The 13,502-nt window shown below is 47.8% G+C and overlaps 1 protein-coding gene across 7 annotated transcripts in view; it reads left to right on the top strand.

Annotated features, from left to right (window-relative positions):
- Positions 1-13,502, top strand: part of PIK3R6 (phosphoinositide-3-kinase regulatory subunit 6) — a 48,845-nt gene that overhangs the window by 1,531 nt on the left and 33,812 nt on the right. For 5 of the 7 annotated variants that reach the window (XR_006061160.2, XM_042255644.2, XM_060395417.1 and 2 more), the window contains exon 2: positions 8,228-8,331. The exons of 1 other annotated variant lie outside the window; for it this stretch is intronic. Coding sequence is in view for 4 of the 6 variants with exons in the window: in XM_042255644.2 (XP_042111578.1) it covers positions 8,319-8,331 (13 nt within the window). In the remaining 2 variants the exon portion in view is untranslated. Of the gene's footprint in view, positions 1-8,227; positions 8,332-8,365; positions 11,319-13,502 lie in introns of those variants that run through there. One more of the 7 variants, XM_042255646.2, reaches the window with a different exon arrangement.

Here is a 13,502-nt window from a genome sequence, read left to right as displayed (position 1 = left end):
GCCTTTCTACCCCCGCTAATCACATGCTTTAAGTCAAAGAACTGGGTGTGTCCCCTGGCAAGTCTGTGTCTATGGAGAGAAAAAAATCCAAGCCCTGGACATGGCATCTGCCAGATACCCTGGGGGCGGGAGGGAGCGTGGGTGGGAGGAGAGGGAAGTGGCTCCAGGGTGGGATGGTCCCCTCTCTGTGCTAGAGCAGCAGGCAGAGGACAGGAGGGGGCAGAAGTGCATTCCTGGGAAGTTCCATGCCTTTCTTCCCAGGGGGTGGTATAGGTGGGCTGGGTAGTGGCTTTTTCTGGCTAAATAGTCTGGCCCAGGAGCCAGCAGCGTGGGTGGGAGGCCAGGGTAAGCAGGGCATCAGCTGTAAACTTCATGGCGAAACAGTGACCCAGAGCCTGGCCATCTCAGACCCTCTCAGTCCTGCTGCCTGCAGCCCTTCCTCTGGCCAAGAAGCCTTTCCCACAATCTCCTGCACAGAATGAATGAGCAACAGCTGCTGCCGATAGGGTCCCATCCGCTTCTTGCTGCTGTGTGTCATGGAGCCACCTCTGGTTCTGTGGCCGGTTCTGTGGCCTGTGTTACCCCCCGAGGCAGTGAACAACTGTGCATTTGCACCCTCCCTGAGGACTGTTCGTTGCTAGTGTTCTGTGTTTAAGGAGGAATGTCCTCTGAATCTCGATTCATTCAGGCACCCGTTCATTCTTTGTCTCTGGTCCCATCCCTCTGACAAGAGCTGTAAGGGTCTAAGATTTACCCTACTGATAACTAACAAGTTGAGGCTTCCCGGTGGCTCAACGGTAAAGAATCCACCTGCCAATGCAGGAGAAACGGGTTCAATCCCTGGGTCCGGAAGATCCCCTGGAGAAGGAAATGGCAACCCACTCTAGTACTCTTGCCAGGAAATCCCGTGGACAGAGAAGCCTGGTGGTCTACAGTCCAAGGGGCTGTAAAGAGTTGGACACGACCTAGGGACTAAACAACAACCACTAACAAGTTAGTCTGCCAGTTTTATGGTCGCTGGCAGAAAACACGAAACTCCAGAGTCACAGATCTTTATCACTCGCAGTGAAACAAGCATCATGAGCATCCCACCCTCAAATCCCCTGGGAGAGCGAAGAGGTGGCCCCAAGAGGGTGCTGTGCATCACCGCTGAGGAGCCCGGAGCTTTGAAACCCCTAGTGTTCAAAGGGTTGGGAGGGTGGGCTGCCAGCAAACCTGCCACTTCTGCCCTGGAAGGAAACATTGTCTCTATTCCACTGGTGGCAAAGAAATCTGTTCTTGGCCCTGGGGAGGGCAGGCTCTCTGTTCCAAGGTTGTCTGTGATACAGATCTTGAAGAAGTGGTCTGGAACGAACGCTCACGAGGTGGGCACAAACCCAAGGAGGATTGCCTGCCAGGGTTCTCCTACTGACTGCTCCCCGGCTGCATTGTCCCCTGAAATGCCTCCAGCACCCCCTCCTCAGTGCTTGGCTGGCCATTCCCTTCGTTTGGAACGTGTTTTCTGCAGACTTTGCCCAGATTGCTCCCTTCCTCCTGCAGGCTTCTACTCAGAGGTCACCTCCTCGGGGAGACCTTTTCATACTGCACCCCAATCACTGGAACCTCATGATCCTATTCTCAGCCATATTTCTTTAGCACCTCTCAGCTGTATAATTAATACACAACTTAATGATGGCATTTTTGTCTGCACCCCCCCCCACCCACCCACACACACATAGAGCTTCCCCTGTGGTTGAGCTGGTAAAGAATCCGCCTGCAGTCCAGGAAACCCAGGTTCGAATCTTCTGTCAGGCAGATCCCCTGGAGAAGAGGACAGCAGCCCACTCCAGTATTCTTGCCTGGAGAATCCCATAGACAAAGCAGCCTGGTAGGTTCCCAATCCATGGAGTCGCAAGAGGCATGGGGACATGACTTAGCGACTAAACCACCCCACCACCCCCCGCAACAAACCCACACGTAGTACAAGTTTTATGCGAGCAGGTGTTTGTCTGCTTTTAACTTACTACTACATCTCCAGGACCTGGAGTAGCATCTGACACTTAGGAGAGGCTCAAAAAATACTCATTGTCTGAATGAATGAATCCATCCACTTATCTGATCTTCAGAGGAAGACCTGGTTCTCCTCACTTGAATCTGTAGGACAGATAAGGCTCTGTCATATAGAGCAAGTGAGACGAGGAGCGAGTAGCTCAGGCTGGGAGTTGGGGTTGGGGAGTGAGAGGCCACAGTGCTGTGACCTTGGGGATGCTCCCAGGTTGTTGGAATTTTCCCTTCGGCCACTTCCCATGCTCTTGGTGCCCACTGCTGGGAATCTTCGGGTTGGTGGCCAAGGCTGGTGTGTTTCTGTCCCACGATGTCATGTTCTTGCTGTGATCGGGAGAACAAGGAGAGGGCAGGGGCTTGCGAGCTGAGCTTGGATGTGCCATTTGCTTGGTCAACAATGCATAAAAAGAGCCACAGTCCAAGACGGAGTCCAGCCCAGTCCCTCCCACAGAGGGTGAGCACAGTGCCCTGACCACTCCATCTGGGCCCCCCTTCCCACGGGAAGGCTGTCTCTTTACCAGGATTCTGAGCATCAGCCTCATCTCTGTGACCTGTGCCGTCTGTCATGCCAACTGTGCCAAACAGACTGGCTTCCGCTCCCTCACCTAAGAATGGTTTGGAGTCAGGGACCCTGTGTTGTCTTCACCTGAGTGCCTGACAGTCACGATACAGTCAGGGGCTACGGAGGAGTAGAGAGGTGTACCATAAACGTTTATCGAATGACTCACATGGCACCTCGGGGCAACTCCAACTCCCAGCTCACGTCAGGCACGTCTGTAATGAACTCTTCTCTCTTAGAACTGGGGCCTGGCTGGAAGTGGACAGTCCCCAGCTTACGATGGTTGGACTTAAGGTTTTTCGACCTTACAGTGGTGGAAAGGCAAGGTGCATTGAGTCGAAACAGTGCTTCAGTTTTTGATCTTTTCCTGAGCTAGCAGATAGGCTAGCAGCCTAGCAGATAGGCTTTGTGTTAGATGGTTTTGCCCAGCTGTAGGCGCATGGAAGAGTTCTGCGCATGTTTAAGGTGGGCGGGGCCAAGCTGTGATGCCCTGTAAGGGTAGATGTGTTCAATGCACTCAACATAAGATATTTTCAACCTACGATGGGTTTGTGTGTGTTAGTTGCTCAGTCGTGTCTGACCCTTTGCGACCGCATGGACTGAAGCTCCCCAGGCTCCTCTGTCCATGGGATTTTTCAAGTGAGAATACTGGAGTGGGGTGCCTTTCCCTTCTCCAGGGGATTGTCCTGGCCTAGGAATCGAACCTGGGGCTCCTGCATGGCAGGCAGAGTCTTTAACATCTGCGCCACCAGGGAAGCTCCAACGATGAGCTTATTGGGATGTAACCCTATTGCACGGCTCTGCTCATTGCAACTAGAGAAATGCCCATGCACAGCAACAAAGACCCAAAGTGAACAGACATATAGATGCATAATTTAACAAGATGAGGCATGGAGAAAGGTGATGGGGATAAGAAAAAGTGAGGCAATCATTCTTCACTAGTACAGCTGAGCTATAGGCTCCTTCATGGGATGCATGCTCAGAAATGATGAAATTAGCACAGGCGACTTATTATTTATTAATGACTCACTGATAACTGCCCTCGGTCTCTGTGAAATAAATGTGTTATCATGCTTGTTGCAAGGTAATAAATTTGTTCTCATGCTTGTTATGCGGTCGGTGCGCCAATTGTGGACTGAGAATGTGACGAGTAGGGTCACACTGCGGTCGGTTAGAAGTCACAGACAGGTAGACCCCCAGCTCCTAAGGGTAAGAAACCGTGTCTCATTTACTTATCTCTAAACACTAGGGCCTTTCACAATTTCCGCCATGTGAATAGTGTTCCATAGGTGCCCTTTGGTTTACTCAGCGATCTCAGCCCCTAGGATTACTGCCAGGAGCTATGGAGGAACATCCTTGGGCCTTGGAGCAGCCCAAATAGATGTTCTAAGCCCACTGCTGAAACAGCATTCACACCAGAGAAAAGAAGCCTTTCAGTGTGGGACGGAGGCTTCCTTTAGGTGCCAACAGCCCCTGAAATCATCACCGTGTTACAGCCTAGCGCATGCAATCAGCTCCCATGACATCCACCCAGAACACCTCAGAGGCATGTCCAGGTGCCTGAAAGGGCAAGCTTTATTTCCTGAGAAGTTCACATCACCCTGAACTGAAGCAAATGCAATGTTGATGCGTTCCAAGAAATGACCTGGGTTCTGCATATTTCCTGTCTGATGCAGACTTGACCCCGAGGGCTCTGCCCCACACGGGTGTGGTCAGCAGCCCAAAGGACAGGAAACAGATTACACAGGTCCCCTCAGAGGAACAAGGGGGTGGTGCAGAGAATCCCCAGGTCCCACACAGATATATATGGTCGCTGGATAAATGTTTGATGAGTGAGCGAGTGAATGAAGAATGAATAAGCAGGCTTTGTGACAGTGACTGTTGAAGCTTCTTAGAATTTTACTTTCAAGAAAAAAATCAGCCCAGGGCTTCTCTGGTGGTACAGTGGATAAGAATCCACCTGCCAGTGCAGGGGACACAGGTTCGATCCCTGGTAGGGGAAGATTCCACACGCCACAGAGCAGCTAAGCCTGTGAACCGCAACTATTGAGCCCCTATGCTGCAAATGCTGAAGCCTGCAAGCCCTAGATCTCATGCTACGCAAGAGAGGCCGCCTCAGTGAGAAGCCCGAGCACCACAACCAAGAGTAGTCACTGCCTGCCGCAACTAGAGGAAGCCTGAGCGTCAGCAAAGACGCAGCATAACCAAATAAATACATAAATGTTAAAAATCCACCCAGATCATCCACAGCTTTACAAGTAGAGCTGATTTACAATGTCATGTAAGTTTCAGGTGTGCAGCGTAGCAATTCAGTTTATGTGTGTGTGTGTATATATGTATATGAATAAATATATAGTGCTTCCCTGGTGGCTCAGATGGTCAAGAATCCGCCTGCCATGCAGGAGAACTGGACTCAATCCCTGGGTCCTGAAAAGATCCCCTGGGGAAGGGAATGGCTGCCCACTCTAGTATTCTTGCCTAGAGAATCCAATGGACAGAGGACTCTGGTGGGCTACAGTCCATGGGGTCGCAAAGAGTCAGACGTGACTAAGCGACTAACACTTTCACTTTCAAGAATAAATATATGCATATATTTATTATTTTTTCAGATTATTTTCCCTTATATGTTATTATACAGTTATAATAATATATATTATAATACATATACATTACAGTGCATACGTATAGTATAATAATAAAATATAATATTGAATTCGGTTCCCTGTGCTATACAGCAGGTCTTTGTTGGTTATATTTTTTTCAAATTTTTATTTATTTATTTATTTTTTGTTGTGCTGGGTCTTCATTGCTGCATGAGAGTTTTCTCTCGTTGTGGTGAGCGGGGGCTACTCTTCACCGTGGTGTATGGGCTTCTCATTGCAGTTGCTTCTCTTGTGGCACACAGGCTTAGTTGCCCCGTGACATGTGGATTCTTTCCAGACCAGGAATCAAACTCATGTCCCCTGCATTGGCAGGCAGATTCCCAACCACTAGACCACCAGGGAAGTCCCCCAATTTCCATTCTTTGCAGCTGAATATGACAGAACAAATTTCTCATGTCCTCCCCTGTCGTTGATGTTACTCTTTTTTCTAATCTCTGCCAATGGGTTGGCGCATTTTTGCATTCATTTTGATGATTATCATTCAGTTCAGTTCAGTCGCTAATGTCCGACTCTTTGCAGCCCCATGGACTGCAGCACGCCAGGCTTCCCTGCCCATCACCAGCTCCCAGAGCTTACTCAAACTCATGTCCATAGAGTCGATGATGCCATCAAACCATCTCATCCTCTGTCGTCCCCTTCTCCTCCTGCCTTCAATCTTTCCCAGCATCAGGGTCTTTTCTTAGGAGTCAATTCTTCGCATCAGGTGGCCAAAGTATTGGAGTTTCAGCTTCAGCATCAGTCCTTCCAATGAATATTCAGGATTGACTTCCTTTAGGATGGACTGGTTAGATCTCCTTGCAGTCCAAGGGACTCAAGAGTCTTCTCCAACACCACAGTTCAAAAGCATCATTTCTTCAGTGCTCAGCTTTCTTTATAGTCAGTCCAACTCTCACATCGCTGATTATCATTAGACTAAAATTATTCAGAGTACATTATAATTTTAATACTTTGAATTAAACTGTTTGATATTTATTTTATAATTTTACATCTGTATTTATAAGTGAGCCGGATCTATTTTTTCTTCTGTTGTGGTAAAATTATACATATCATGAAATTTACCTGTTTTAACTACCTTAAAGTGTACAGTTCCATGGTATTAAGTGCATTTACAATATTGTACAATCATGACTACTATCTATTTTCAGAAGCTTTTCATCATCCCAAATACAAACTCTGTGCCCATTAAACAGTGGCTCCCCATTCCTACCTCCCCCCAGCCCCCGGTCACCTCCATTATATTTCGTCTTTGTGAATTTGCCTATTTAGATGCGTCATATAAGTGGGATCATACAATATTTGTCCTTGTGTGTCTGACTTATTTCATTTAGCATGATGTTTCATGCTACGTTGAAGCACGTATCAGAATTTCATTCCTTTCTAAGGCTGCATAATTTTCTGCATATACCACATTTTGTGTGAACACTTGGGACTCTTTCCACCTTTTGGCAATTTTTAAATAATGGTGCCATAAACATTGGTGTACAAATGTCTGTTAGTCCTTATTTGCAATTCTTTTGGGTGTTTACCCAGGAGTGGAATTCCTGGTAAACCATACAGGGAATCTCTGTTTAACTTTCTGAGGAATCACCTTACTGTTTTACATAGCAGGTGCTCAGTTTTACTTTCCAGCCAGCCACGAACCCAAGTTCTCATTTCTCCACACCCTTGCCAGCTGTTGTATTTATTTTTTAAAAATAGCTATCCTGGTGGATGCAAAGTGTTTCCTCTATTTTTGTAAACTATCCTCATTAGATTTTCATATCAAGGGTAGGCTGCCTTCTTCAGAGAATCTTTTCTTCTTTCTCTATGCTTTGGAACAGTTTTTGCTTTACTCTGCATATTTGAGATAACTTATCAGAGGAGCCATCTGAGCCAGATGTCACTTTCTTTGAGGGCTTTCTCTGTTTCCTCACTGGTTACCAATATAAGCAATTTCTCTGAGTCTTCTAGAACCTTTTGAGTTATTTTTATTTTCCGAGAAAACTTTGTGATTTTGAGGATTCAGGGCTTTCTTTGTATAGATCAATGTCCTATGTGATGTTTATCATTCCTAATATTGTCTCTTTTTTCTCTCTTGATTAGCTGTCCCGTGTGTGTAGTTTTTTTTATTTCTTCTTCTTCTAAGAACAAGCTCTTGGATCCTTTCAGAGTTCTTCTGCTTCTCACTTGGGGAGTGTATTGCTCTGGGAAGCTAACTCTGGGAGTCCCTCCCTCTGGGGTCCCAGTGGGGCAGCTTGTGGTCATGATAGAGGGCTTGAGCTCTCGAGCTAGATGGTCTGAGTTCAAGTGCTCATTCTTTTACTAAGTACCTGACCTTGAATCAATATTTAACTTCGGTGCTTCAATTCCCCATTTGTAGAATGGGGAGAAAAGAGTACCTACCTGACTCATTGGAAAAGACCCTGACGCTGGGAAAGATTGAGGGCAGAAGGAGAAGGGGGTGACAGAGGATGAGGATGGTTGGATGGCATCACCAACTCAATGGACATGAGTTTGAGCAAACTGTAGGAGATAGTGAAAGGACAGGGAAGCCTTGTATGCCATCATGGTCCATGGGGTCGCAAAGAGCTGGACACGGCTTGGCCACTGAACAGCAACAGCATAAGGTTAATATTAAAGAGTGAATGGTTTGGACTTCCCTGGAGGTTTAGTGGTTAAGACTCTGCACTTTCACTGCTGGGGTGGCTGGGTGGGGCATGGGTTTGACCCCTGGTCAGGGAACTAAGGTCTCACAGGCCAAACAGTGTGACCAAAAACAAACAAAACACTGAGAGTGAAGAGTTGACAGTTTTTAAATTTTTAGAAGAGTGCCTGGCATGTAGCAAGCATCACAGAAGCACTTCTTAAATAAATCTAGACTCCCCTTCCATGTGGGAGAAGCCTTGGTCCCCTGGTCTCCTCTCCATTCCACACACAGACTTTCTGCACTTTCTCACCACTTACACTGTCTCTTATTTTGCAGAACCGCCTCTTTGCAGAAAAACAACCAATTTACTTTCCATTCTGCTGCCTGAGACAACCACATCCTCCTCTTACACATACCCCAGGCTCCCATGGAGAGCTCAGGTCAGTATGGCTGCAGGGAGAGGGGTCTGCAGGGTAGGGGAGGCCCCTCTTGAAGGTGAGAATGCCCCAAGGGCTGGCAAGGCCACCCTCCACCCAGCCCAGCTGGGAGATCCCCACTCAGCTGCCCAAGTGTGACAACATTGTTGAGAAATGGACATCCATGCACTTGTATGAGTCCCAGCTGCTAGCAGATCACTCAGCTGGACTTTGGGAGTAATGACAGTGAAAGCCAATATGTATTGCCAAATACTTGCATTTATTTAACAAAAATCTCCATGGCACTTACAATATATCAAGTAGTGGAAAAAGCACCCGACAAATATTAACTTGTTGAGTCTTCACAAAGACCCCGTAAGACAGATAGCATTGTTGCCTTCATTTTACAGAACAGGAAAGTGAGAGAGGACACATAGATAGTATGTGGTCCAAACAGGATTTGAGACAGTGGCATCACTGACTCAATGAACGTGAGTTTGAGCAAACTCTGGGAGATAGTAAAGGACAGGGAAGCCTTGCATGCTGCAGTCCATGGAGTTGCAAGGAGTCGGACATGACTTAGCAACTGAACAACAGCAGCAATCAGGATTTGAACCCAGCAATCTAGCTCCAGTGTCCAGGCTGTGAATGACTTCACTGTGGGCTGCCTCATGCAAACATCAGAAGGATTCTGCAAAGTAGGGATATCACTACTGACTCTTTGCGACCCCATGGACTGTAGCCTATCAGGCTCCTCTGTCCATGGGACTTTCCAGGCAAGAGTGCTGGAGTGGACTGCCATTGCCTTCTCCAGGGGATCTTCCCGACCCAGGGATCGAACCCGGGCCTCCTGCATTGCAGGCAGACGCTTTACCTTCTGAGCCATCAGGGAAGCCCTTGAGAAGAGAGGTGTACCGATAAACTTTCTTTGGATACGAGCAATAGAAACCCATATGGTTCATTTAATTTTCAAAAATATAGCGGAGCATGGAAGGAACAACTGAAGCACCAGGCAGCAGAAAAGACAAGGAACAGAGTGGATCTGCCAGCAGAACAGGAAAAGGGAGGTTTTCTTCTCTCCAGTCCATCATCCACACAAGGGTCACCCAGAGGGTGAGGAGAGCCTGTTGGCCAGCTTCGTTCTGTGCCACTCCAAGGCCAGTCTCACTGAGGTTACAGTGAGTAAAGAAGGCTACTGGGCAGGCAGGACCACCAGCATCCACTCTCAAAGATGCCACAGATGGCCCTCACCCTCCCAAATTTCAGTGGGTGAGAGAAACATCCCCCAATTAGGATGCTTGTCTGGGAGCATGAAAGAGGAGCTTTCTCATCATGACTAGGACTGGAGTTGTCCTGGCTGACTTCCCAAATTACAGCTGTTTTTTTTATATTGCTCCACATCTCTACAGTCCTCAGAGTCCTCTCATCCTAGGGTCAAGAAGAGGGGCTCCAGAAAATGAAGATGTTTATTTTGAGGGCAAAAGAGCAGTGTTTCAAGGGCACCAACGGTATTGCTGTTTTGTTATTCCTGCGAACAGGGGCAAGATTGCAAACCTTTTTAGAACCATCTGAGCCTTTATTCCACATGCAGGGAAGGCGGAGGTCAGGCACAGGATGGAAGAGGAGCAAGAACTGTATTACTCCCGTCAATGGCGCATCTGGGTACTGGGCACACGAATGTCAGTGAACAACTGAGAGGCTTCCCTGTGGTCCAGTGGTTAAGACTCCACGCTTCCCCTGCAGGGGGCGCAGCTTTGATCCCTGACCATCCTGACCCTGGGAGCTTCATTCTGTGCTGCATCATGTGGGATCCTTCCTTGCAGCCCGCAAGCTCTGGATCTTGTGTGCTTAGTAGTCCCACAGCATGTGGGTTCTTAGTTCCCTGACCAGGGATCGAACCCAGCTCCCTTGCATTGCAAGGCAGATTCTTAATCGCTGAACTAGCGGGGAAGTCACGACCTTCATTCTTAATTCAGGGATGATTGTCCTCTGTGAACTCTGAGCATCTTGTCATTTTACTCCTTCCCTTACAGAACAGATATTAGATCTCCAAACTAAGACAGTGATTCTCATTAGAATTAGGTTAATTCTGTAATCCTGTACATTCAAGTCTCCTGGGGAGCTATTTTTAAAAATTGATTATTAGTCCCCACCCTCAGATATCTGATTTTTTTGGTTTGGAGTGGGCTGTGCACTGGCAGTTTTGAAAGCTCTCCAGGTACTTCTAATGTGCAGCCAAGGTTGGGAACTAGGGGAAAAGACAACATCCAAGAGTAGGTTGGGGAGAGATTTGATTGTCTAGGATCGCAGGGCAACAGAGAGCTGGCACTGCCAAGTCCTAGGTCAGCTTTGAATGGCTGGAAATTGAGGAGCAGACCCCAGACTAGGGGGTCCCTCTGCGGTCAGGACCCTGTCAGCTTTTCTTCTCCTTTCCTTCCTCCCTATTGTCTCTTTAGCCGTGATAACATCTACGCTGGTTGGAGAGCTGGGAACCGGTGTGTATGCGTGTGTGTGGTTTGTCTCTCTACCTTCTTTTCTTTTTTCTTTTTTCAATTTTTCGGTCACACTGCATGGTACTTGGGATCTTAGTTCCCCAACCAAGGGTCGAACCCAAGGGTCGACCAAGGGTCAAGCCCCCTACGGTGGAAGCATGGATTCTTAACCACTGCACCATCAGGGAGATCCTATGGTAAGTTTTTTTCAGGCAACTTCATCAGGGGTGTTTATTTGTGCATTCAAGCCCCAGGCACACATAAGTAGACACATACCCATGGTTTCACCGGGGTACACCCTCTTCTCTTTCCCCAGTGAAGAGGTGAATGGTTGCACATAAGATGACAACTTTAAAGGAAGAGCAATTGGCAAACAGAAAGCTCTGCTCCAGCAGCTCTGTGACCTTGCAAAAATCACCTCTCCCCTTTGAGCCTCATTTCCTCATCTGTGAAAGGGGAAGAGAGTCAGCTCCAGGGCCCCTCTGGGTCTGACCTTCTGTGGCTGGACAGGTGACAGAGGTAAGGGTCAGGTCTGTCCCTCTAGATTGCGCAAAACAGGAAAAACAGTATTTATTCTGCCAAACTCACAGGGCTCTGCCCAGAACCCAATGAACTCAACACACCAGAGAACACTTTGTATGTCCCTGAGTCAGAGAACAGTAGCTGCTATAACAAATGACTCCAGTGTCTGTGGATCAACACAACAAATGCTTATTTCTCACTCAGGTGGCTCCTGAATACAGGCTACAGTCTTTCAGGGACTGAGATTTCTTTCCTCTTAGGGACCATCACATCATTTCTTCCAAGCTCATGGAGGACAGGGCAGAGGGTTTTATGGCCACACCTGAAAATGCCAATATTGGCCAGAACTCAGTCACATGGCCCCCACTGAGCCACCACAAGGGAGTCTGGGAAATGTAGTCTTCTCATCTAACCATGACAAGAATCAAACAGGTTTAACATGTACCATTGTCTTGCTACACCTACACAAGACTTTGTACGTGTCTACTCTCAAGTGCTATTTAAATGCTAGGGATGAGTAGTTATCTGGATACCTGATAGCTATATCCTGCTCCTGAGTGGAGGGGAGGATAAGGAATGTTGTTTATTTAGTGGCTGTCCTGGATCAAGAATGATGTCAGGGGGAGTCCCGTGGTGGTCCAGTGGTTAAGACTCTGTGATTCCAATGCAGAGATTCAGGGGACATGGGTTCAATCTCTGATTGGGGGACTAAGATCCCACATACTGTGTGGTAGGGCCAAAAAAAGAGAAAGAAGAATGACAACTCTGAGATATTTGAGGCATGAGAAATACTTTCATGGGCTTAATCAAATCCAGTCCAGCTTCCAGCTCTAGTTTTCTGAGGTCAGGACAGATTCCTGTGTCATTCACTGGGGGCACCACCCCCAGCTCTTTGGTATCCTGTGAGAAGCCCAGAGGTCACAAAGTCTGGATGATGGAAACATCTGTAGGTCTTCAGTCCACGGTGGCTGCAGCCCCCAGAACAGTCTGGTCAGGCTTGTGTGGTCCACGAGACAAGGGGCTCCTCTGGGGACATTCCTGCACCCTGGCCAAGGTGGCCCAGGAGACCACACCAGTGGCACTCAGGTGCACAGAGTTTGGTGCTTAGCTCCCCCCATCTGAGATCTCTGCCACCACCCATCAGCTTTGTCCCAGCCAGCCCTGGTTCTCCTCCTTCCTGGGGTCCCCACAACCCTTGTGCCCTCACAGTCTTGGAGAATCTGACCTCCTGCCCTCAAATTGCCACTTTCTCTCTCTCTTTTTTTAAATTGGAGAGTAATTGCTTTACAGTATTGTGTCACTTTCTTCTGTACAGCATGAATCAGATGTAAGTATACATAACATCCCCTTTGCTCTTAAGTCTCCCCCGCACCGCCCCCCCATCCCACCCCTCTAGGTCATCACAGAGTACCAAGTTGAGCTCCCGGCGTTATACAGTAGATTCTCACTAGCTATCTGTTTTGAAACACGGTAGTGTATAATTCAAAAAGACACAGGTACCCCAGTGTTCATGGCAGCACTATTTACAATAGCCAGGACAGGGAAGCAACCTAGATGTCCATCAACAGATGAATGGATACCGCAGTTGTGGCACATATAGACAGTAGAATATTACTCAGCCATTAAAAGGAATGAAATTGGATTATTTGTAGTGATGTGGATGAACCTAGTAGAGTCTGTCATATGGAGTAAAGTAAGTCAGAAAGAGAAAAACAAGTATCATATAATAACACATATATATGGAATCTAGAAGAATGGTACTGATGAACCTGTTGGCAGGGCTGGACTAGAGACACAAATGTAGAGAGTGGACTTGTGGGCACAGCGGGAGAAGGAGAGGATGGGTCGCATTGAGAGAGTAGCATTGACATCTACATGCCAGTCTTCTTTTTAACAAAAAGCAGCAGCCTTCAACCCATCCCTCTGAGACAATCCAGCGTGATTGTCTCAATCAGACAGCCAGGGGTCTCAAGGTCAAGGGGCCGAGGAAAGGATGTAAGTAAGAGAAACAAGAAGAGTGACCTCTCTGAAGCCCTGGAGGAGCCATGCCCTGTCTCAGGAGGGCAGCTGCTCCCCAGCCCTTGTCACTGGCACCTGGGAGAAGAATGCATGCCCAGTGTTGACAGACTTTCCAGAGATGCCAGGAATTCGAGCTTTTATGCAAAATCTCCTCATTTGTGA

This window comes from Ovis aries, chromosome 11, assembly GCF_016772045.2.
Source record: "Ovis aries strain OAR_USU_Benz2616 breed Rambouillet chromosome 11, ARS-UI_Ramb_v3.0, whole genome shotgun sequence".
NCBI lineage: Eukaryota > Metazoa > Chordata > Mammalia > Artiodactyla > Bovidae > Ovis > Ovis aries.
Note: the sequence above shows the minus strand (reverse complement) of the source record. Positions and strands in the feature narration are given on the sequence as shown.